The following is a 26,495-nucleotide window of genomic DNA, read 5'->3' on the forward strand; positions in this document are numbered from 1 at the left end:
TTTTTGGGGTGAAAACAACTCCTAAATGAAAAGTAACAAGATATCTTTTAAAAATTTTTAATTTTTTATAAAACTTGGTATCTGGGGGTTTTTGGCGTCGCTGATTATTAATCTAATGTCAGATTTTCAAAATTTAAAATGGCGGATCTAATATGGTGGTCAATTTTGAAAACATAACATCTGATTCCACATCAGCGTCCCCAAAAACCCCCAGATACCAAATTTTATAAAAAATTAATAACTTCTTAAAATTTTGACCGCCATATTGGATCCGCCATTTTGAATTTTGAAAATCTGACATCAGATTAATAATCAGCGACCTCGAAAACCCCAAGATACCATGTTTTATAAAATATTAATAATTTTTAAAATATATCTTGTCACTTTTCATTTAGGGGTTGTTAAAAAACCCCTAAAAACCACAAAAGACTTGATCTAGCAAAACGGCCAGACACGGATATTTTTTTTGGGTCCTAGTTTCCAAAAATGTTGGATTTTTTTGTGGGTCAAAAATCGTGTCGGACGGTGTAATATTTTTTCAAAGTTCGTAAAACCCTAAAAATCTTTAAAGTTTGAAAAATTAAAAATCTTTTCAAATTAAGAGTTAAACAATATAAACATTTATTTATTTATTTATCATGATACATTATTTATAATTAAAAGAAAAAGTCACTCATATATATTGCAATATATTTATTTAAAGTATGTATTTATAACCGGGGCATGTCTAATCAGTAATTGTATTGCACATTATCGTAAAAATGATTTTCCACGTGTTCTAAAAAAAATTCTATATAAATACAAATAAAAAAATTAAAAATAATTCACCGTATTCTTAATACAAATTGTTTTTAAATTTAAATTAAATTTTTATTTTTTAAATAAATTTTTATTGAATTTAATTTCAAAAATTGATTTTTTATTTAATTTGTAGTTTCATTAGAATTCAACAAAATTTCATAGTCATATAATAAATAAAATTACATTGTCATTATTTAAATCAATTTTATTTAAATGCAAATAAAATTATTTTTAATAATTTTTATCAGGAATCTAAATAAATATAATTTATTTTATTTACATGAAGCAGTTTTATTTTTTATAAATAAAATGAAACGTAATTTGACATCTAATTTTTATTGAAATTTTCGATACACCTATAAGAACTTCAACATTTTTTTTTTTTACTTTTATCTAAGAAGACCTCTAAAGAAGTACATTAAGGTGTTTGAAAATTTGTTAAATCTCTTTTATATTGAAGATACGCGATTAAAGTGTAATCTTTGTAAATAATATTTTTATTTGTTCAAATTTGTTGAAAGCTTTTTTAATTTCACAGTTTACTGAGGCTCTCAAATTGAGACCATAAACAGCATTAAAACGTTGCATTATCAACAATTTGATACACTTTATGGTCTCAATTTGATATTCTCAGAAAAACTGTGTTCATAAAGTCTTTATAATTAAATATATATACTTGATCCTTATTGGTGTTGCGAATTGAGCGTCGCAAGATAAATCCATTAGATGTAAATTTGGAGAACAAATCTTTTTTTTTCAATTTTTATTCACATGAAATATGTGTATCGATGTTGATTTTAATTTTTTTTTTAAATTAAATTTCGCATATATTATATAATATATTTAAGATTGAGCCAATCTATTATTTTAATTACGCTCGACCATTTGGTGATCTTCCTCGAGAAGGTGAAACGGACGGAGATGGTTCAGGACTTCCACCGTTACTACTTCCTCGACGACTTCCGGCTCCTCCAGTTTTTAATCTTACCATTGTATCCAAATGGCGAAACCTTGAAAATCATTGTTAAATGATAATTTTTGTTTCATTATAAAATTTGTCAAAAGTTTAAAAGGATTTTTTATTTAAATTGTTACATATATTTTATATGTATGCAAATAATTATTATTAGAATGAAAATAATAAAAAATTTCATCAATACTTTACTTTTCGAAAATCCCCCACCTGAGAGATAGTTCACTGGTATCGGCAGCATCCTTTGCTTGCATCAAATAGGCTAATGGCCAGGATATCCACGAACGTCTGAAAAATACAATCGTATCTAAACTTTTTTTTTTTAATTCTTGAATTTGGAATTGATTTTTTTACATTACACCTTCATAAAACATATTTGCTTATCACGGCACACAATTTTTTGTGATAATTAGAGATAGTGTAAAAACACTTCTGAATGTGTAATAAATTACCACATGCATAATTAAATTCGCTAATTTTATTTCCTGAACATTTTCATTTTATTACTATTTGTTTTAGTAATAATGATTTTATAATTACAGAGCCACCCAGAGTGTGTCACTGTTACTTGACTGGTAATAGAGTGTTCGTCCGAGCGTCGGTCGAGTTATTTGATCGGGACCCTCAATTAATTTCATATTATTAATCAATTATCACATATTCAGTTACTATAGATAAAGTCTAGCGTATTTTAGCTTAGAAAACAAATAACTTTATATTTAACTAGAATATTCGCTGGTTTTAGTGGAAATAGAGGACACGTGCAATTTTCGTTGAAAAAGAAGACACGTGCATTTAACTAAAACACGTGTGTTCTCTTTTTCAAAGAAAATTTCACGTGTCCTTTTTTTCTACTATAACCAGTGATTATATAAAGCAAATTTGATAGCCAATTAAAGCCGAATTTCAGCATAATTAATCAATTTGTTTCAGCATAATTTTGACCCCTCGAAAAAGCAGAAAGTTCCTATCTCTATATTGATAATTATCTTTTTCATATCTTTATAATATTATCACAGAAAATTAAAAGGCATTAAAATAAGCTGCAACGCTTCTTATTTTAATCCAATTTTGCTTATTTTAATACCAAAATGGATTAAAATAAGCAAAATTGGATTAAAATAATAAGCGTTGCAGCTTATTTTAATGCCTTTTAATTTTCTGTGATATTACTAAATAGAGAAACAATTTCCGCTCATAGATTTAAGCGTAAACACAGAGTTGAATTAAAACAAATCAAAAATACATTTATTCAATAAAACACAAAAAGATTTCAAATATTTCTCCCATAATTAACTTTTCAATAAATAAATGGTTCGACAATTTATGTGAATTGAGATTTAAATATGAAAATAGCTTTACAAGACATTTCTACAAACAAATAGAAAAAGTTAAGCTCCTTGATCGGGATCAAGTCTCACAATAATAATTCCAACCAGAAAAATGAGAATAATTATATAAAGAGAAATCTTTAATAATTATATTAAACAAGATTTTTATACCAATTACAGTATGCGAAAATTTTCAGGTGATCAAAATCAAACTGCACTGGACAATTATTTTCAAAAAATATACCTCCCCAGAAGTAAACCCCATTTTGAATTTTGTAAAAGTTAGCTCAAAAATTTTTTTTATGGTCATTTGAATTTTATGAGCATAAGACTATTTTCTGATCTTTCATATACCCAATTTTTGACCTATAGCTTGATTTTTCAGACATATATTCGATTTATATTATCATAATTATTTTGCAGAAATGTCAATATACAAATAGACTCATTTTGTGTACATCCTATATTTTAAAAACGCAATTTTTTAAACCAAATGTTTGGAACACGTCTATTTTTCAATTTTTTCACTATAATTTTTAAAGTATTTAAAATTTTTTGCTACTTCTTCTAAAAAAATTGTAATAAACTATAGACTCAAAAATGAAATTTCTAAAATAAAAACAATAAATTGAATTTAAAGTTTGCTTGTTTGTATTTTATTTGGAAACATAACGGGACATGCGCCCTTTCGTACAAAAGTACTCCTAAATCTAAAAATTACATTACTTTATTTGACTAAATCTATAGGTTGCCACTTTAGTAATAATGTTTTAGTTCGAATTAAATATAATATTTTGTAATGATGATGTGAACCTTGTGGCATTACTGTCAAAAAAATCTATTTCATTAAAAATTATATTAGCCACTTTGCTAAGCCGAACAATTAAAGAATTATTACCATAATTAGTTCTGTGGTATGCTACTGAAAACAATTTTTATCGCCTGGAAAACATTTTAGGGACAGATATAAATACAATATTTTAAAGGTTTATTAAAAAATTATAAACAAAGGTTCGATTAACGAGTACCCACATGACTTAATAATGAAAAGAAAAATTCTATCGGGGCCTGGCTCCGTATTAACATCCAAGTCCTTAATTTGTTGCCGAAAAACAAAAAATTGGACAAGTGCGAGTTACACTCGCACTGAAATCGAGGGTTCCGTACACGAAGCGAACTTATTTGGTATAAAAACATATGTTTAAAAAATATAAGTTTTATATGTCAAATAATGTAAGTGATACAAAACTTATATTTTTTAAACATACATATGTTTTTATACCAAATAAGTTCGCTTCGTGTACGGAACCCTCGATTTCAGTGCGAGTGTAACTCGCACTTGTTCGATTTTATTTTCAATTAAAATAAACATTTAAAAAAAAAAAAATGTGAAAAGAATATCGAATTAAAAAAGGAAGAATAGGAGGAAGAGAAAAAAATTGGAAAAAAATAAATAGAACAGAGAAACGAATAAAAAACTTATGGGAAAAGTACACAGAAAATTAAAAGGTATTAAAATAAGCTGCAACGTTTATTATTTTAATACAATTTTGCTTATTTTAATACCAAAATTAATTTCCAGTATATTTTATTACAATTTTTTTTTAGAAGATATAGCAGAAAATTTCAAATACTTTAAACATTCTAGTGAAAAAATTTGAAAAATTGCCATTTTTCAAACATTTGCTTTCAGAATGTAGGATGTTCACAAAATGAATTTATTTTCACATTGGCGACATTTCAGCAAAGAATTATGATGATAAGAATCGAATACACGGAGAGAAATAGATGGTACGGGGTACTATCTAGATAGTACCAGGTACCATATTTGATCTTACATATACGGACAGCTATCTAGATTATATTAGTTGCTATCCAGTTTGTAAGTTGTAACATCTTGATTGTAGTGGGTAACATAACCATACTTTCTGTAACATCTTTGATAGTACCGAGTAGCATAATGATGATACCGGATAACATCTACTTTTTATCATCTTAAGATCATAAGTTCTTACCATCTATTTCTCTCCGTGTATATATCTAAAAAATCAAGTTATATATATATATAATCCAAAAATTGATATATATGAAAAATCAGAAAATAGTCTTGTGCTCAAAAAATTCAAATGACCATTAAAAAAAAATTCCGAGCTAACTTTTAAAAAACTCAAAAACCTCCATGAATTTGGCGTCGACGCTCAGCGCCGAAAATTATTTTTCACAGGACCAAAAATGTCAAATTATTTTTTTTTAAGATTTTCGATCCAAATAATGCCTTGAGAAATACTTTTTAAGGTAATATGTGAATCCAAAACTTTTTTAAAAATGATTTGATATTTTTGGTCCCGTGAAAAATAATTTTTGACGCTGAGCGTCGACGCCAACTTCATGGACGTTATTTTAAATTGTGTGCATTGCTATTTATTTTAATCCTGCCTAAGGATATTGTAAAGAATATTATTTTTTTTTAAACATTTTAATATTTTAAAAAGAAATATACTTATGTATATTTACTTATATTTATTTATGTTCATTTTATAATTATAAAATATATCAAGGATTTCATCTGTAGTGACCCAGATCCAAGAATAAAATATGCTGCAACTTGCATAAACTTTATTTCTATATAAAGGTAGAACTTTCAATACAAAGAATTATTGATAAATTTAATAAGAAATATAAGAATAAAAATTAATGTTTGGTTAAATAGCATTTTTTAATAATCTGTAGTTTTTTTTAATAAAGAAAAACTTGTATACCCTAAAAAAAGTAATCTTGATTCTAGCGAATACCTCTTAATTTTATGCATATTTTCCTCTTATAAAGGGTGTTCCAAAAGTATGGTATCTTGCAAATATCTCGAAAAGTACGAATTTTTGTAAAAAATGTTCAAGATAAAAGTTGTTTCAAACAAAAAGATGTACATCTTTGAAACCAAAAAATTTGGCCCAGAGCCCAATGTTGGGCCCTATAATGAAAAAAGTGGTTTTCTTAAATGAGACTACTAATTTTCAGTATCGAATTCGTAATCCCCATGAAATTCTGCGTTCAGACATGTGGTATAAGTGCCCAAAATATTGGGCCCAATCCAAGATATTGGGTCTAAAATTTATCAACAGATAAATAAATTTAAAAAAATCGCATCTTGGAGGGATTTTGAGATCACAGGATTAGAATTTGAAAGCTTATTTTCAAATTGAGCATAGAGCCCAATGTAAGAGCCCACGGTAAAAAAAATTAGTTGTCTTAAATAATCCAATTCGTAATCCCCATGAATTTCTTAGGTCAGACTTGTAGTAAAAATGACAAAAATATTGGGTCCAATGTCTGGGATTAAGCCCAACATTTTTGGTTAAATAAATAAATTTAAAAAATCGCATCTTTAGGCGTTTTTGGGGTCACAAGATTGGGCCCAATTTTTTGATTTCAAAGATGTACATCTTTTTGTTTGGAACAACTTTTATCTTGAACATTTTTTACAAAAATTCGTACTTTTCGAGATATTTGCAAGTTTCCATACTTTTGGAACACCCTGTATATTGTATCAAAAGTAATAGTCTTTACTTGAGAGGATTTTCCTCTCGCATATAATTTGACAATTATGGTTATAAACTGATAAAGAAAAGCTATTATCATGCACTAAATTAAATATCTTTAATTAAATATTAAATATAATTAATGATTTATAGTTAATTACTTACATTAATTAATAGATTTGTTTATTTATTTAACTTTAATTCAATGTTTTTGGCTTCAGAACCTCAAAAAAATTGTTTTGTTTTATTATTAGTCACCAAAGAATAAAAATATTCTACATTCAAGTGGAATACTTTTGTTTTAAGAGGAAAAATTGAAAGGATATTAGAAGAGGATTTTTCCTCTAAATATGAGATTACTTTTTTCAGGGTGTAGAATATGATTCTAATAAGATTTTCACTTGTTTTACGTAATTTGTTTATTTTAGAAAAATTGATATTTTTCATTAAATTATATGAAAATCTAATAAATTTTGACATTTTGTTGGAAACAGATTTATAAGATAGAAATTTTTTAGTCTTTCGTTTTCCACTTTTCTTACAGTGAGAGTTTTAGTAAAGTGCGATCAGGTCAAGAGAGACTAACGGAAGTATTCTATATTTCTAAATATTTTCGGAAGTATTTTTATATTTAAAGTCCTACATATGACTTTCGATTCTGTTTAAGAGCATTTGAACCTTCGTGACGTCACAAATCATGGCGCATGACACGCAAACTTCTCAGGTATGTGAAAAGCACAATTTTGAATATTTTTTAAAAAAACCTTTTGGAAAATGTTCAGAGAAACATTGACTATGTCTGTTATGTGCGAAAAATTCAAAATTTTGCGTATAAAACGTTTTTTAAACAATGTTTAAGTTGGTTGTCACAAGTAAGGAAAAATACACGAATTGCTTATATGTAGGCATTGTTTAAAAAACGTTTTAAACGCAAAATTTTGAATTTTTCGCACATAACAGACAGAGTCTGTGTTATTCTGAATATTTTCCAAAAGGTTTTTTTAAAAAATATTCAAAATTGTGTTTTTCACATACTTGAGAAGTTTGCGTGTCATGCGCCATGATTTGTGACGTCACGAAGGTTCAAATGCTCTTAAAGATTTTAAAAATGAATTTAAAAATTAAGTTTCAGAAATTTCCTTCAAAAATTACATTTTTTCCTTTATAGGAGGACTATTGCTATAAACAATAGATCAAAGAACTAAAACACGACCAACATCAATGAAACTACGTCATTAAATTTTTTTTTTGGCGAAATAAAGTTCGCTCAAGCTAAAATTAATATGTACGAAATTAAGCAATCTAATTGCACAAATTAGAGTATGCGGTGCATCCAACTCACTGAATTCGAATCACGTCACTGGTTAAAAATGCAAGTTTGCATAAATGCAATTAGCAATAACAAAGTTCATTAAACTTAATATAAGTTTTCCCGCACCATTTATGTCTATTAATAAAATCAATCGACAGAGGTATTTTTGGTATAGTCTCCGCGAGTGAGACAGGTGAAACAACCCTTTAGACTAGAGGTTGTTTACCGAGTAAAATGAAGGAGTTGTTGAAGTGGTTAAAGTGATATAGTAAAGACAAAGATAAAAGTTAATTAAATTGAGAACTGATTTGATAGAAGATTAAAATAATGATTTGAAATATTGTTAATATTTGAAGATTGCAAGAATAGAAATGTAGGGGAGACACACACCGCTGAATATTTAAAAATCATCATTCGGTTAAATTTTTTGAATAGGATTGTTATTGGTGTCTATTAATGTGTAAATTTCATATAATCAACTTCATTTTATTAATATTTAACGAAATTTTCAGATAACCGCGCCACCTAACCCCGAATGTACTTTTGAAATATTTATTAATTTTTTATAAAAACTGTTAATATAAATGAAAAAGTTTTGTTTGTTTCTTAATAACAAATGTATAGAGCTCAAAACTTAATATTTGAAGTCTTCTAAAATTAATTTTTTAAAGAGATATCACAAAAAAATGAAGAGGTTAAAAAATTACTTTGGAGTGCCAAAAACAGTTATTTTAATCTATACTCCACAATAATTAATGAATATTAATGAAATTTTGTACAAACTTACAGTTCATCAAGTACTTTAAGCAGAATAAAGAGAAAAATTAATGTAACTTAACACTTTTGAATAAACTCAAGTGCACCAAGCAACCCCTGTGCCAAACAGCCTCGGTCTCCCCTATTAATGATTTTGAAAAAGAAGATAAAGATTTGTGATTGAATTAAAAAATTTTAAGACGTTTTTTTTAATTATTTGAGAATTATTTTTTTCCTTTTCCATAGTTGTACTTTCTAAATTTGAAGCAGTGAGTTTGCAATTATGAAATAGTTGGAATTTATCAATATTGCAAATAAAACAAATATACTTGTAAATAAACAATTATTTATAAATATTAAATATGAAAACAAATAATTATGTATAAAATAAATGTTAATAACAATTAATCATATAATTAATATTGTAATGTAATATAAATGAATGTTTAAACATATAATGTCAATGAATGAGAAAATCATGATTAGTTCATATAATCAATATGTAAAAAATAGATAATTTTCTTAAATTATATAAGAATGTTATATTCTTGATCGTTAATGTTGTGAAAAACAATCTTCAAATGCGGAAATTAAAATACGTGAGTCATTACTACTAAGAAGAGGGTCTTCAGCACTTTTTACGTCTGTGAGGTCCCGTCCTAGAAAAAAAAAAACCTTCATAGACTAGCTGGTACCGCCGAAAGATTCACATACAAAAAATGTTTCTATATAAAGGGAAACCTTTCACATTGAAGGCATTTCGGGACGTTCTTTGTCAACCGGACTACCCCATTTCTCCATAATTGGTTTAATTTAAAAAAATTTTATCATTTTGGAAAAATTAGCTTGGAATGTATTGAGCTGAAGAACATAACCTTAATTGTTTAACGGTTACAAAAACCAATTTATTAAAGTTTGTTCAAATTTTAATCATTACCAATCGAAAGAGCATAAAAAAATGTGTCAGAATCCATGAGTTTTAATCCAAATTTGATGTCGGAAAGATATGAAAAATCAAAATTTAATAAGCACCCGATAACGCAATCCTTAACGTTTGAGAAAGGTTAAATTAATTTTGATTTTTCATATCTTTCCGACATCAAATTTGGAATAAAACTCATGGATTCTGACACATTTTTTTATGCTCTTTCGATTGGTAATGATTAAAATGTGAACAAACTTTAATAAATTGGTTTTTGTAGCTGTTAAACAATTAACGATACGTTCTTCAGCTCAATTTGGAATGTCTACTTTATAATCCCGTTGGGCGCTTTTTGAAATTCAAAATGGCGACTTAAATATGGCGCCTAAACGACATAAAAAACACAAAAAATCCACTAATATGATCTATATTATTGTTTAAAGCTTCACATATGACGATAATAATAACCACAACATAGTTTACAAACAAACTGATAACGTATCTCCATTTAAAATTCAAAAATTCAAAATGGCGAATTAAATATGGCGGATAAAATTAAAAATTGAGCTAGACTCGTAAAAATTACTACTTGGGGGTTTTCGAGGTCGCTGGTTACAAATTTGATGTCAGTTTTTAAAAATAATAAATGGCGGATTCAAAATTGCGGACTCAAAAATTTAAAAAATTGAGCTAATTTCGTAAAAATGTCTACATAGGTATTTTTTTCGTCGCTGATTACAAATCCGATGTCAGTTTTAAAAAAATTTTAAATGGTTAATGACAAATCTCTATTTAAAATTCAAAATGGCGCATCCAATATGGTGGACCATCGAAAAAACAACTTTTACGAGCGGTCGTAAAGTTTCTATAGAAGAGCCAATCTTAGGAGACCAGGTGTTATAAGAAGATAAAATTAGAGACCCATCAATACACGTATTAAGGTAATAATACAACACCTTATAAAAAAAAGGATTATATGATTGTTCTTTTAAACAATTATTAATAAATCAAGAAAATATCATTCTTATAATAAATAAATAATCTTTTGTTTAATTATCATTTTGTTCATTCATTTAATAACATCTCCCCAACTTAGTTTCTTTAACTAAATTAAATTGAGGGATTAGAGTAGGCAATAATTATAAGTTCTAAGATTAGGGAAAATTAATAGTAATTAAAATTTTGAATTAAATAATTCGATATAACAATACAGACGTGACAATATATCGATTTTATAATAAATACTGTGTCAAGTGTTCTTCTCTGTGCGTGAAACTATATTTGTTGGACTTACAAGTAACACTACCCAAGTGCCACGTTCAGATTGATTTTTAACCATATACGTCTTAAAGATATTTTTTTAGTGACTGCGATGTTGATTTAAGGGATGAAAGTAGGGGTTGAAATATTCAATTTTTATTAATCTAATAAGACGAACTGACATGCTTAGTGGAATAATTCATGAAAATGAATTTCCAGTCGATTTTTCTGTAATTTTGGAATTTTATAGTTTTTGATATTCTGAACGACTTTTCCCCTTTGTCAATTTCGTAAAACACTGTCATTTATTTCTTCATCATCATTTTTTATTTAAAAATTTTTAAATGGTCAAACTAAAATGACGATAAAAATGTAAAGCACAAAGTTGTATTTGGTAATGTTTTAAGATGAAAAATTTGTTGGATTTGAAGTCCTAGCTGATTCTGTTTTCGAATTATTATAAAAATATACGGTTTTAAGAAGCTTATGCAATAAAATACAATATTTAATATCCTAATACACAGTGGTCTTAAAAACAGAGGCAGGTTTTATGAAAATGGATGAAAGATTTTCCAACGAAGAGTTTTCCCAGAAAAGTTCTAGATTTTCAATCTTTGAAATTTTACCTGATTCTATTTTAAAGATAGAGTGATTTTATGTAATTAAGATCTAGTTAAAAGTATTAAATTACTTATTTTGACTTTGAAGGTGCTTATGTTATTTAAGACAAAAGAGTTAAGCTAATTTTTATTAAATTATGAATAAGAAAATTTTCATAGACACTTTCATAAAGTTGTTGATTCGTTAATGACATCTATAGAAGGTCATTCAACCAATAAAAGGTCATTGTTTCAGTCAATGTAACTTTTGATAAAAAAAAACAAATGAATCAAATCTGTCAACTATTAAGTTTTTTTTATAAAGACACCCGTACTTTGTGCTGTGAAAAATTTAGTTTTTTCATACGAGTAGATTGGCACAAAAGTTTTTTTTATCATTCTTCAAATGCCATCAGCATTGTCATACGGCTATAATGTTTTTTTAATGGACAATACCAAATCTTGTTCTCACAAAAACATCAGACATTTTATGAAGCAGGTGCGAAGCAAAAAAAGTGTCACTCGTGCCTTTAAATTTCCTTAAAATAAGTAGCAAACGTAAAAAATAATCTTTATAAATTTATGTATTCGAAAGGCAAGCGAATATACATACTATAAAGTCATAAAGTACTTTTTTTCTGATTATTTAATAATGTATTTATATTTTTTAATTTTCTCACTGATACAATTGAATATGCTCTTTTTTTTCTAAAATTTGTCTTTAACATGCACAAATTGACATTTATACATTTCGTGCAGGTATGACAAGAAATAATTTACATACGTAGGAGTTTGATTAGAACCTATTCCACCAATTGTAGCCTGTGTGTCAAGTTTAGGTGTTCTATTTGGTGTTTTAGTAAATCCTGGTTGAATTGCAGGATCAGAAACCATTCGTACAAAGAAGGCTCTTCTCTGTTCTAAAGTTGCTTTCCTCTTCTTTTCTCTAATATCAGCTAATTCATCCATAACGTCCTATAAAAAAGTATAATGTTTAATATTCACAATATATTTAAATTAGAAGTTATAAAAAAAAATTTCTTCTATAAATTCGGCTAAATGGAAATTTAATTAAATAAAAAAGTTGATTCAATATAATTATAATAATCCCTTAGACCTTATAAAATTTTGATAAATTCAAACTAACTAACCCCCTTTTTTGCTAAAAGAATTCGCTTATGGATTGCATTAATTTTCTGCAATTTTTTTTAGTGGAATAAAAAAGAGAAAAATAAATATAATTAGAGTAGTATCCAAATTAAAAATATTATCCTCTTAATCCATAATGTTAAAAATTTCCATCTGTTGTTAAAAAGTTTTATTTTAATATCCTCCTCCCAAAACCAATCCGCCACCAATAATTAGTTTTCGGTTAAATGTTTACTAATCATTAAATCGCTTACCAAATTGATGTAAACGAAAAATCCAAGATCAAGAGTTGTTCAATTAGTGAACATTATGTCAGATTTACAATAAAGTTGAATTTTTAAATTGTTGAAATTATTTTATATTTATTATTTGAAATTTTAATTATAGCAATTAATTTGTAACATTATTGAATTAGCTATGTAAGTAACAATTCAATATAGTACTAAATTAATTATACCTAAACTAATTAATTTTAATTGGTTTCAATAATATTCACGGATCAAATCGAATATGAAATATTTAATCTAATATTTAAAATTAATGACTGTGAAGAATGTCAATTATATAGTTATTCTTCTTTTTAATAAAGCAGTGCTGTCAGCTTTTTAATACTAATTTAAAATTGATTTATTAATTGAAAATAGTTCAATATTTAACTTAACGATATCCTGCATTTATTACTAGATTGACGAATTCTTATATTAATTAACTACTTGATGCTTTGTCCTATTAATAATAGAAGTCTGACTGTTTCATAAATCCCCACAGATGGTTCTCTTTCATATAAAACAATATAGCGTGCCTATAAAGTAATGCAAAAAATAATAATTTTCATAAATTTCTTCGCTTTCTTCTGTTTTATTTTATTTTATTTTTTAATTTTACAGTAAACAGTCTCCTTCCTCCTAAATTTGCACAATTTTTTTTTAGTGCTTTTATATACAAAACACATTTTTTGTATTGAATTGGAATTTAAAATTGTTGAATTATGATTATAATTTAAAAGATGTGATATTGTAAAAAATAATAGTTACATAAGTAAAATTGTAAATTACCTTAGATTCTAGAAGTTCTGATAAGTAGTCCGTGATTACGCCCCACGCAATATCTATTAAAAGTAAATTCCTTTAATGACGATACAATATAATTATTTATAAAACGAAATATTATTCATTCGAGATGAATCGTTTTTTATGTACATATTTCAATAAAAAAAAAAGTTTAGATAAAAACTTTTCATTTGTAATTATTTTGATTTTTAATCAAGAATATTTCAGAATTACAATCGACTTACTGATTATCTAAAAATCATCTCCGAATGATTGTATTAATTAAAATTTATAATTTTAAATATTCTTTTGAACTGCGGACAATTTTTTTCTGCTTTGAATATGATATTTTTAAATACAGAGAATTATATTAATTATAAATTGAATCTTTAACGTTCCATGATTAGAAATTCAAAGAAAAATAATGAAACGAAAACGAGACATTTTTTGAATTCTATTATACTAATAATTGTTTGCAATTATTTAACAAATGCATTAGCAAATAATTACCAACATCCTCGTTTGTAGCATTTGGAGCAGCTAGAGCAAATCGTATCGTATATCTTTGGTTAACTTTTGCTGGAATCATGTGTATTTTTCCAGAGTCATTAATTGCACTCAATAATTTTTGATTTAATTTATCAGATCCCTTCGCTCGAAAACATACCAGACCCAACTGTAAAATATTTTAGTAATATTTCTTTTTTCGAATATGAACTTTATTACTTAATTCTGAATTTTAAATTTACTCACTACAACTTCGTTGCAAACTTCAAACCTCGAGTCTTTTTTAACATGTGACTCAAAACGTTTTGCAAGCTGAACATGATTCCGAATATACGCTTGTAATCCAGAAATTCCATAGCTTCTAATGACAAACCATAATTTTAATGATCTAAATCGCCTACTCAGTGGTATACTCCAATGCCTGTGAATAATTATTTTTTTGTTCAAATTTAGTTACTAATACAATGATTTTCAAAAAAAATTTTGATTAAAATAATAAAGGAGTCACTTTCCTTTAATTTTATTTGCTTTAATTAAAAGCGAATACTTCAATTTTTTAAACTAAATATAGAAAAATTGATTTTAATGAAATTTTTTCTGTAGAATAAGAAAAATTTTTGATTTTAAAAAAATAATTGCAGTACAATTGAATTGCAATTGAATTAATTTAAGAATTAACAACAATCTTTAATTATAATTAAATTACCTATAATCAATTGCTGTGTCAGCGTGAGTATGCTGAAGATAAAGAGGGTCTACAACTAGAGCACTTGTTAGTTTAAACCTGTCTCGAACCCAGAGACAAGAGCAATCGAAATTAGTTAGCAGGAACTTATTAGGATTGGTGTTAACTGAATCTGCGTAGTCGATACCTTCCATAAGGTATTTTAATTCAGGACAAATGAATGCATTACCAGCATAGGCTGCATCGACGTGCAACCAAATCTAGAATTTTAAATTTAAAGTCATTTTATTCTTGATAAAATTTAAAAAAAAAATAATTTTATTTTTAAATAATAAAAAAATGTTTAATTAAGAAGAAAACATTTTCTTAAAATATATACATTTTTAACCATTTCTTAGATATAGAAAATAATTTTGGCTATATTAACAACAAAAGTGAATAAATCTGAAAATTATCAAAAATTTCAAAATTTCAATTTAGTTATTTTTGCTTTAAATTTTTATTGCTCTAAACAAAAAAGTTAAAAAAAAACCTTGTAAAAAGCTTAATAAAAATTGATAGAAAACAACTCAATTCGAATATACATATTCGAGTTGTTTTCTATCTAACATAATATATTGGAGTACCTATTAAATTTAAAAACGATTCTAATTGGATTTCTCTCTTTTAAGTATGGTGTCTATAATTAAATTAATTAGGTTAATTAGGTTTCAAATATATTATACGCATATATGTCCTTTGAATATTCCTGCTAAAACTTTTTGCCTTAAGAATTCTTAAGAATGTTTCTAAATTATATTTTTAAAATAATTACAACAAGCTTTTTTGGGTTAACAGATACAAAATTAAATATAATAAATAAATTAAATAACTTTTTAAAAAAAAAAGATTTTATAATTGTTTGGGTTTATGTTCTTTTCAATATTTTGATGCTAACGACTTCGAGACCAAATTTTCAATATCAGACTTGTTGATAGTTCGTATTATGGTAAAAATAAAAGTGGGGGACCAAATTAACTTCGTGTTATGTATAAAGTGAGATTTTCGTGCTAATGAGGAGTTTATAAGAGCCCATTTCCATTCATCCATGCACTGAGAGAACAAAGTAGTTGAGGCAACGAATAAAATGGTTACGAATACCATTTTAGTTTGTAAACTATACTGCTGCTAATTCGATAGTCAAGAATACCATTTATAGTAGTAAAAAGTTAAATAGTTGTCGTTACCATTTTATTAGTAAGGAGAACTTTTTTTAGTTAGTACCAATAACTAATAAATATTGTAACAGATAACATTTAATTAGTTAACCTTACTAATCAAATAGGTAATTTGATATAATATAATACAGCCGCAATTATTTTATTTAATATTATTCACATTCAAAAAAATATGTTTATTATAAGGTTAATATAACTTTCTTGCTGTACTAAGTAAGATATAAATCTTATATTAAACATATTTTTTGTATGATCCGAATAATAATAAATAAATTTTATAGGTTAGGTTTCTTGGTTAAATTGTCACTTACATTCAAAACGATCTACATAAACTTTGAACCCCTTTGAGATTAATAACTCTCGCAAATCCACGGCACTTTTTTAACACTTAATAAAAGAATTTAGAAATTATATATAAAAAATGTATAAGAACACAAACACAAATTACCACTTTTTCTCACGACATTGCTTCACGAGCATGAGTGTGCTTCATAGTGTTGCCAACCGAATTGCTAACCGCGTTTACTAAAAAAAAAAAAAATGGTAAACCCAACTACTCTGTTAGTTAAACTTTTTCATGGAATTATTTTTGTAGGTGTGGTTATTATTTCTTGTTTACCAATTCTAAATAGTTGCGCTTGACATCGAAAATATTAAAATTCACTAAAAGCGTTACTGAATTTTACTAACTAAATAAACAGGAGAATAAATACCTCCTTTACTAATAAAAAAGTAGTAGTCCCAACCATTCATTTTTCTCAGTGTGTAAATTTAGGATGGATCAAAACAAGCAAATAGTAAGAATTATTTTTTATTTATCGAGTGCACGTTTTCATGTGTGCAGTCTCTTAAGTGCAAGCTACAGCGTTAGTGCTGTAAGCCTAGTGACATCAGACATAGACACAAAAGTGATAAACAAAAGGCTCGAAAGCTCCGTTAAGTAGAGAGCAGAGGATGTAGCAATACTGCTCTCTAAATTTGAATCAGTGAAAAAGTCACTGGTCTCAAATCAGTCGCTAAATTCTAGTTATTTGAATCAGTGGTTTTCTACTGACAGTTAATGATATTTCACTGGAGAATCAATTACTTTGACTGAAAATCAGTGAAATGTTAGGATGGAGGAAGACGTTCTGAAGATGTTTAAAAATTTAGACATTTACAAGAACGTGAACCTAACGATAAAGTATAGGTTAAAAGCCCTTAAAGCCATGATTGAGGCGGCAAAAACTAAACATCAAGAAGCAGATTACAAGAAAAGACGAAGGCTCAAAAGAAGAAGAAAAAAAACACCTCCAGAAAAGAAAAACACAAAGGTAACATAGGCACAGAAGCTACACTGAAAAAAGGGTTTAGTATTAATAATCAAACGTTTTGTTGGTATTTAAGCAACCAAAATTTTTTTGTTCAATCAACAAAATTTTGGTTGTCCCAATCAAACTTTAGTTAGGACAACAAAAATCCTTTTTTCTAATTTTAGTTGTGTCAAACAAATTTTGATTGAGAAAATTAAAATTTTGTTGATTCAACAAAAAAATTTTGGTTGCTTAAATACCAACCAAACGTTTGGTTGTCAATACCAAACCCTTTTTTCAGTGTACAACATTCTGTACAAAAGAAGTAAAAATGCGGCAGCAACGATGATTATCCGAGTAGCATAAGGATTTTTGTATGCTGACGTTTCGGGTTAGCTTCGTAAAGACGTCATTCTGAACATCAATTACAATAGCTGCTAGAGCTACGGAAAAGGAAAGAATTTTCTCCAAATTTCAAATGGCCTAACACCTTATAAACCTAAATTCAATTGGTCTAAAAGTCATACGAACTAATTATTACTTTGCCTAACCTGTATATGAAATAATTCTTATTTGGCCTAATCTTGTTTCAGTCTAATTGTAATTTAAACTAATCATCATTTTTGCTAATTCTCATTATTTGGTCTAATTTTAATGTAAACTAATTCTTATTTGACATAATATTTACATGCTCTAATTCTACCTTGGTCTAAATTTTCTGTAACCTAATACTTTTTTTGCCTCATCTTTATCTGACATAATTATTGGTTGGTCTAAACATTATTTGCTATAATTCATATTTGAAATAACTTTCAACTAGCCTAATTATCATTTGGACTAAACGCTGCTTAAGGTAGTTTTTATTTGATCTATTCTTTACATCACCTAATTCTCATTTGGTATAAACATTTTATAACCTAATTGTTCTTTGTTCTAATATTTAAGTGACCTAATTTTTATCTGTTCCATTCTTTTTTTGTCCTAATTCTTATGAGGTCTAAATTTAATATCGCCTAATTCTTATTTGGCCTAATCTTACTATATCCTAATTGTTACTTGTTCTAATATTAATCTAACTTATTCCCAATTGGCCTAATTATTGACATGGTTAATTTTATTAGTGATGCCTTCAACATTTTGTTTGATTACTTATTCGATTTTTGACAAACATTAGGTATTTTTGGATTTAAATTTTATTTAATTTTTAAACTCACTCCAGGATATTTTTTACAAACAGGTCCTATTTCCTTTAAATTATCAAATGAAACACATGCCGTTGTGCCAAGAGTTGTGGAAACGAAAAATGGCACATATCCTTCTGCGACGTCAGCTTCGATTGCCTAAAATAAAAACAACAATAAAAACTGATAATTTATAATATAAATATTTGAAAATCTATTTTCTGTAATTGTTACTAAATTTTGGCAAAGGCTCACGTCATCAACAACTGCTTATAATTATATTCAAAAATAATTGATGGTAAATGAACTGATTAAAAAGAAAATTTACTTTTATTTAAATATCCCTAATTGTAAAAGTTTTAGAAATCACTTTAAAATTGTCGAAGCGTGGTATATTATATATAGTGGGGAATAAAATTTAATTCGTTTTAAAAGGGGGTAATTTTATTTTTTTTTATAACCTGTCGTAAAGTTTCACCCCTTAGCACACTTTTTTCATCGGGTTCCAAAATTCTTAATTTTACGAAGCATATCATTGCGTCTTTTTCAACACAACTATGACTCTCACGACTACAGTAGGCCATTAACTTTCCAAGTAGAGCAGTTTCATCTAAATGTGAATGAGCTGGAGATTCCTTAAGCCTAGCAATCGCCTGTGCTCTTGCAGCCAACATACAAACTAATATACACTCTGATGCTGAACCCTGAAAGAATAATTTATGTTCTTTATTTTATGGATATTTTGTTTATAAATATATTAAATTTAAAAACATAAACCCAATTTCTATTGGAAATATTAATACTCGTATTAATATATAGTTGGCAATTTTCTTTAATCCCTAGGAACTTAAATGCAACACCGTCCGACACCATTTGTACACATAAAAAAATCTATAATTTTCTTAAAGTAGGGATAAAAAGAAATACCCGTGTCTTGCTAGATCAAGTTGTTTACGGGTTTTAGCGGAAAACAGAACCCATAAATGGAAGGTGATAGAATATTTTTTTTTAAAATTGTTGATTTTTTATTAAATTTGGTACATAGAGGTTTTCAAGGGCGTCGATTACGAATCTGATGTTAGATTTTCAAAATTCAAAATGGCGGACCCAAAAATGAGGTCAAGAGTTTTTCAATTTTTTATAAAACTCGGTTTATGGAGGTTTTTTGGTTCGCTAATTACGTACCTGATTATCGGCTACTTTTGGATCTCGGCACATGCGGTCTTCACACGTTACACAACGCATTTAAAACATGAGTAAAGGCTACAGATTGGAAAATTGTTGAATTCTTAAGAACCATATATAATGTTTTTAAAAACTCGACATCTCGAAAGGCTGATTTCACTTACTATACAAGTTCAACTTCTTTTCCACTGAAATTTTGTTCCGTTCGCTGGTTAAGCAATGGACCAGCTGCAAGCAGAGCTCAAGAAGTTTTACCGAAGCTTCAAACGTTCGTAGAAGAGTATGCCAAAGACAAGAAGAAAAATATTTCTTCTGCTAGTTTTAAGAAAATGTCTTCATTCATTACTGATAAATTAATAGGCCCTAAATTGGCATTTTTACAAGCCATCGCTAATGAAATCGAACCATTTTTAAACAGACTATCCGATGGCTCCTTTTCTGCATATACAGATTTAAAAATAATTCTAATAAATTTAATGGAAAAATTTATTAAAAAATAAATTCTTGAAGCAAAATCATTGACTGAAATTGATGTAATGAAATCTGAGAATACTGTTGGAGCTAAAAATCTAAATCTTGGTTACGGAACATGAGAAGCTTTGCGAAAAAGTAAAAATTTCAGAGAAAGAAATGTTGATGTTTAAGCAAGAATGCTTAAGTTTATTGCAAAATATGACAAGTAAACTTTTAGTAAAATCACCTCTAAAATACAAATTTGCCAAAGTCATAACATTCTGTGATCTCTTTATTATTGTAACAAATAAAAAGGCTAGTCTTTTTAGAATTAAGACTCATTTAGAAACTCTCGTCATAAGAAAACGACTCAGCGCAATGAGTGCTGATAAAGCTGAAAAGCAGTTTCAAAATATTATTTCTCAGCCAGTTGCTGTAGATATGATGAAAACTTTTTCAAAAAAGACTGATCGTATAGACACATTTTGGTGTTGCGTTTTGGAAAGGTGCAAAATACAGTAGAATCGGATGTTCTTCTGCAATGTTTAAAAATAATTTTTGTCCTCTTCCATGGAAATGCTAGTGTTGAACATGGATTTTCTCTGAATAAGGAATGTATCGTGGAAAATCAAAATGATGCATCTTTAGTTGCTCAAAGACGTATATATGGGATGCAGTGCAAAATGTGGGAGGAATCGAAAAAGTGCAAATTGATAAGAATATGCTTCATGCTGCTAAAAATGCGCGTTCGAAATATGTTGAATGTCTTAAAAAGAAGAGAATCGAAAATAGCGAAAAGCTTGAGAAACAATTAGAAAAGAAGAGAATGACTGAAATGTTACAAGAATTGGAAGAAAAGAAAAGAAGACTGTTAGAAAAAGCAAATTTATTAGATGACCAAATGAAAAATATTAAGTAATTATTGCATTGGTTAAAATATAGTTTTTATGTGAAAGTTTTATGTATCTAATATGTATTTAAAATGTGTTTTAAAATGTATTCAAATTGTTTAGTTATTGGTAAATAACAATTGTACTTTTAAAAACCTGGAAAAATACACTTTTTGACCTGGAAAAGTCATTGAATTTTGAGATAGCAAAAGCGTGGCAACCCTGTTACGAATCTGATGGCAAATTTTCAAAATTCAAAATAGCGGCTCCAATATGGCGTCAAAAAAATTTTAAAAATTGGTTATTTCTTTTGTTATTTCGTATCTGGAGATTTTCTGGTTCGGAAATTTCAAGTATGATGTCAGATTTTCAAAATTCAAAATGGCGGATTCAATATGGCGTCAAAAAAAAATTTTAATTGTTTATTTTTTTTTGTTATTTAGTATCTAGGGGTTTTCGGGGTTGCTGATTACGAATCTGATGTCTGATTTTTAAAATTCAAAATGGCAAATACAAAATGGGGGTCAAAATTTTTAAAAATTGTTTATTTTTCATAAAACTCGGTATATATAGAAGTTTTCGGGGTCGCTGATTACGAATTTGATGTCAGATTTTTGAAATTCAAAATTTTTCAAAAATATTGTTGTTTTTTTCATTTATGCAAAAAAAGTTTAATTTTGTCGGACGGTGATAATAAATAAATATAAGAGTGTCTCAATTATGTTATTAAAATTTTTCTTGTATTTTACCCTATATAAATTTTGTTTTAAAAAAAGAACAAAAGAAAACTTTTCTTTAATAGTAATTTTTTTTTTCTTTTGCATTATTCGATGATTATAATTTGTTGATAAGAATTTAAATTGTGCTTATATAAATAATATTAGATAATTTAAAATAAAGTCACCTGTATTACACCACCGCCTCTACTTCCTTCACTAAAATACAGGAAGTCGTTGGGTAGACCAATTGCCTTTCCTTTAAATTGAGAAAATGATTGAAGTATTCAACTGCGTTAATTTAATATAGAATAATTAATAGTTAATAAAAAAATTGAACAAAATTTTAGAATTATTTAAGACAAAGAAATATTTATTTGATATAAATATTTCCAATACATATAAATATTTATTTACTTCTAAGATAAATATACTTTGTCTCTATATGTAGAGTGAATAGGAAATTTTTTTTTTTAAAAAGAGGGTTAATCTTACCGAACCAATCACAAACTATCGTCTCCAATTCTGTGCAAGCTGGACTGGCAGCCTAAAATAAATTCAATGAAGATTAAAGCAAATAATTTTTTCCAAATCCATCATTTTTTGGACGTTTCTTATTTACTTCCCCAATTGTCATTGTTATGAAATATTTGATAAAGTGTTACCAAAAAACAAAAATCTAATTTAAAATCATTTAATTTGAATTAATAATAAGTTATGGATAATCAATAATTTTGATTGATATTATATTTATATTTATTCATTAAAAATTTTTTCTTTCAATCAAGCATGCAGGAAAAAAAACTTTTTTTTGTTTTTCTAAAATAATTGTTTGGAAATCAAAAATATAATGAAATTTCTCTTACCCATGAAAATCCGATACATCCAATTGCATCTGATAACATATCACCAAGAATGGAAGGAAAGGAATTTCCAGCAGGAAAATACGCGTGAAATCTGGGATGCTGCCAGTGCGTAATCTGATGGGACATTTTACAACTGAACTATTTCTATACTTGTATACATATACATATATAGTTCTAAAGTAGTAGTAGTAGTAGTAGTAATGAAATTGTACGAGTTTCTTGAAATAACAGTTGTACTTGATTGTTTTTGATTACTTTTTTCTTTATTTTTATTTGCTCTAATAATAAAACTTTCTTCACTATTCGGAGCAATAAAAAGTATGAAAAAAATGAATAGATACTTTTGTCATTATTAAATTTAAAACTTTCTTTTTTTTATCTATCTTTTATTTGATTAAATGAGGTCATAATTGAAAAATTAAATTTTTCCCCCCAAAAAACTAAGAATTTGCAATTTTAATTTTTTTTTTCTGCAAAATACTACAATTCGGTACATTTAAAAAATTTTGAATTAGTGATTTGTGTATAATATTTTTAAAATTTGTCTTTCAGTCAATATCAAGTCGAAGAAATATTTGATAATTAAAAATGCTTCAATTCTGCTTCTGAATTAAATTTTCAAAAATTTATTAAATAAATTTAAATTTAATTTAGGTAGATATTTAATAAATTTATTTATTTTGTGTGATGAGAAAAATGTAATCACATTTGCGTGTAAAATGGTATTTCTTATTTTTAAAATAAAATATTTTTTCAATCTGTTAAACCATAGTCAATTTTTGAAAATTTTTTACAAATATTTCTTTTTAACATACACTACTGGAAAAATTGATTATTTGTTATTTGAATATTATGAAAAAATAAATATTTATTTGGAACAAATTAATATTTTATTTGAATCAAATAAACTGTATAATCAAATAACTAAATAAATTAAAATAAATATACCTTTTTTATTTGACTCAATTAATAATATTTTGATACAAATAAATATTTTTTTTGATAATAGTCAAGTAATCTATTATTATTTATTATTTGAATTAAATAAATTTTTTCAGTGAAAATTTTTCCAATTGAAATTAAAAAATTATAAATTGAACAAAAATTTTTTTTCATTTTTTTTTTAAATTGACAAATTTTTAATAAATTTTAAAACTTACACTATCAATTCAATAATAATACAAGTGAAATATTTAAAAAAAAATCATTTAAAGAAAAATGAATTATTTGAAAAATTCACTTAAAAAATTTAACTTTCATTACAAATCATATATAATAAATATTTTCAATTCAATTAATTAAAAATTAAATTATTTGATAATTTAATCATTTTTAAATTCAATTATTTTAATAAATAAAAACTTTTAAATAAAAATTTTAATTAATTTAAAAAGTTTTATTTTTTTAAAGTTATTTATTGTAAAATTTAATTGTTTAAATCTAATTATTTTTAAGTTATTTAATTTTTCTACATTAAATTATTTTTTTTTTTATTAAATATTCAATTATTTTCTTAATTCAATTGTATTTTTATATTTATGTATCTCATTAATATGTACGGTCATTCGACCTTTTACATTACCCTTTCCCATGAGTATTCAATTGTATATTACGTTCAAGATTTTTCGCTGATAAAATTGTTTGTAATTTTTAATATTACTTTATTTATATTTTTTAAAAATATATTTATATTATATTATATTATAATAAAATAGAAAATTATAATATAATAATTACCAAAATAATAATAATAATAATAATAATAATAATAATAATAATAATAATAATAATAATAATAATAATAACAATAACAATAGTAATAATAATAATAATAAGTTTAATGAATTAACTTCAATTTTATATATTTTTGTCAGTATCTTACATAGAAAATATTTGTTTAAAACACAGATTTATTTAAACAATTTTTTAGTTTAAAACAACAATTTTAAACAAATTTCAAAATAAAATAAAAATAATTTAATGTATGAAAATAATTGAGTTTATAAAACAATATGGTTTAAAAAATTTTTTGAATTTTAAAATAATTTAGATAAGATTTAATAAACTTAAATAATCTTGAATGAAAAAGAACATTTTTTTAAATAACAATAAAAAAATTTTAAATTCTTATTCTTTAATTAATTTCTTTTAAAAAATTGAAAAAAAATTCCTTTTTTTTGCATCGAAATAATATTCTCATTTAAAGAAGAAATTTAGTAGGTAGTATTTCACTTGTAAATTTCTTTTTTCCCCTCTCAATTTTGTAGAATAAATAATTCTTTTTTCTTTTTAAATTCATATATTTATAAATGTGAAAAAAAATTTCAATGAAAGAAGAAAAATTGCATTTTATTATAATTATACTAACCCCTGGCATAATTTTCGCCTCTACATCATTCATAATGTCATCCCATGATTCTGGCTCGTGGGGTGGTTCCGATGGTAGAAGAGGACGAAGATATCCTGGTCCAACGTCAGGAGTCACTCTTCGATTATGTATATTGCTCATAAATTCACAAATATACTCCACCATTTGTTTTCCACGCGTACGAAACTCCTCCACTTCCATTCCTGATGTATTCGGTGAATTTTTCATTTTTAAAAATCCTTTTTTATAATTTTCCCCCTTATAGAGAGAGATAAAATTTATTTTCGTCTCCAAAAAAAAAAAATTAATTTTTTTCTAAACTTTCTCTAAACACACTTTTAAAATTACAATAAAGTCATAAATAATATACTTTTCAGATATAACTGCAACTTCACCTTTTACACAAACATTATAAACTTATTATTTTTTTTTTCAACACTTTCCGCATATTCACAAAATAAATAACAATACACGAAAACAAAAAAATCTTCATAAAAAGTGTTCTGGACTTAATATTTCTATTATACTTTTTCAACAAATAATTTTCTATATACTTTTAAAGAAAATTTTGACAAAAATTTTGAAAATTCAATTTTGTTTTATAATTTATTTTTTTAAACAAAAATTTATAGTAAAACAATTTATAAGTTTCAAATAAATGAAAAGTGAAAATTAATTTCTTTAAACAAAAAAAAAAAAAAAAAGAAAATTAATTTTTAAATAAAAATAAAATTATATCTAAACGGAAGAATTTGAAATTTATCAACACAGTAGGTGAAGACTGAAACGTGCGTGAAAGAAGTAGAAATATTTTTTTTTTAATTTTTGTAATTATTTTTTTATTTTTCTTGTCTCCCGAGTGTCTTCTCCTACCTGTTGCAGTGCGGATTGTGGAGTAGGACGTGTACGTATGTTAAAAGAAGGAGCGGACACGTAGAGGGTTTGACGAAGACTCGTTGGATGCCATGAAAGCTTGACAATCCGTAGTGTTAGGATTCAAACTAGAAGGAAAATTTCTTGACGATTCTGCGCATTCGCAAGGATCACAATTTATGTCTTTCGCGCTCTTCAAGAAGACATATACTATATATATATATATAGAATATAAGAATCGAGATCGAAAAAAATATATTTATATATAGGACATAGCAATTTCTGTCGATCGTGAACAAAAATAAAACTTCTCCACTATTCTCAACAAGTCGCGAACAAAAGATGCGATCCACACCCATCCTGATTTTTATTCCTTCTCGTCAAGTATTTCAAAATTGCCAAGGACAATTTATATATATATATATATATATATATATACTTTTTGCGCGGCCCCTCGACCAAGTCCTCAATGCAAATTTTCCACACGAAACTTCACAGCGTGTGTGAAAAAAAAAAAATTTCTCTCCTTTATATAAAAGAAAAAAAATAAGTCATAAGAGAGACTTCATAAAAA

At 26.2% G+C, this 26,495-nt stretch overlaps 1 protein-coding gene across 4 annotated transcripts; it reads right to left on the reverse strand.

Moving 5' to 3' along the window:
• Positions 1-1,105: 1,105 nt before the first annotated feature.
• Positions 1,106-26,016, reverse strand: LOC127278913 (tyrosine decarboxylase-like). 4 transcript variants are annotated; one of them, XM_051300861.1, is made up of 14 exons: positions 25,922-26,016; positions 25,049-25,443; positions 22,681-22,794; positions 22,310-22,361; positions 22,003-22,073; positions 19,032-19,274; positions 18,604-18,729; positions 14,902-15,140; positions 14,442-14,616; positions 14,199-14,364; positions 13,695-13,747; positions 12,275-12,465; positions 1,985-2,062; positions 1,106-1,811 (listed from the first exon to the last, which is right to left on the reverse strand). In XM_051300861.1, the coding sequence occupies exons 2-14, from the start codon at positions 25,274-25,276 to the stop codon at positions 1,673-1,675; spliced, it is 1,875 nt and encodes a 624-aa protein (XP_051156818.1). In that variant the 5' UTR covers positions 25,277-25,443; positions 25,922-26,016; the 3' UTR covers positions 1,106-1,672. The 4 variants fall into 4 exon arrangements, with proteins under 4 accessions (XP_051156818.1, XP_051156815.1, XP_051156816.1 ...); XM_051300858.1 differs by having other exon boundaries at positions 1,967-2,062; XM_051300859.1 differs by having other exon boundaries at positions 1,967-2,062; positions 25,049-25,374; positions 25,922-26,006.
• Positions 26,017-26,495: the final 479 nt, after the last annotated feature.

Source organism: Leptopilina boulardi, unplaced genomic scaffold (genome assembly GCF_019393585.1).
Source record: "Leptopilina boulardi isolate dan_hultmark-lab unplaced genomic scaffold, ZJU_Lbou_2.1 LbouV2_213, whole genome shotgun sequence".
NCBI classification, from domain to species: Eukaryota; Metazoa; Arthropoda; class Insecta; order Hymenoptera; family Figitidae; genus Leptopilina; species Leptopilina boulardi.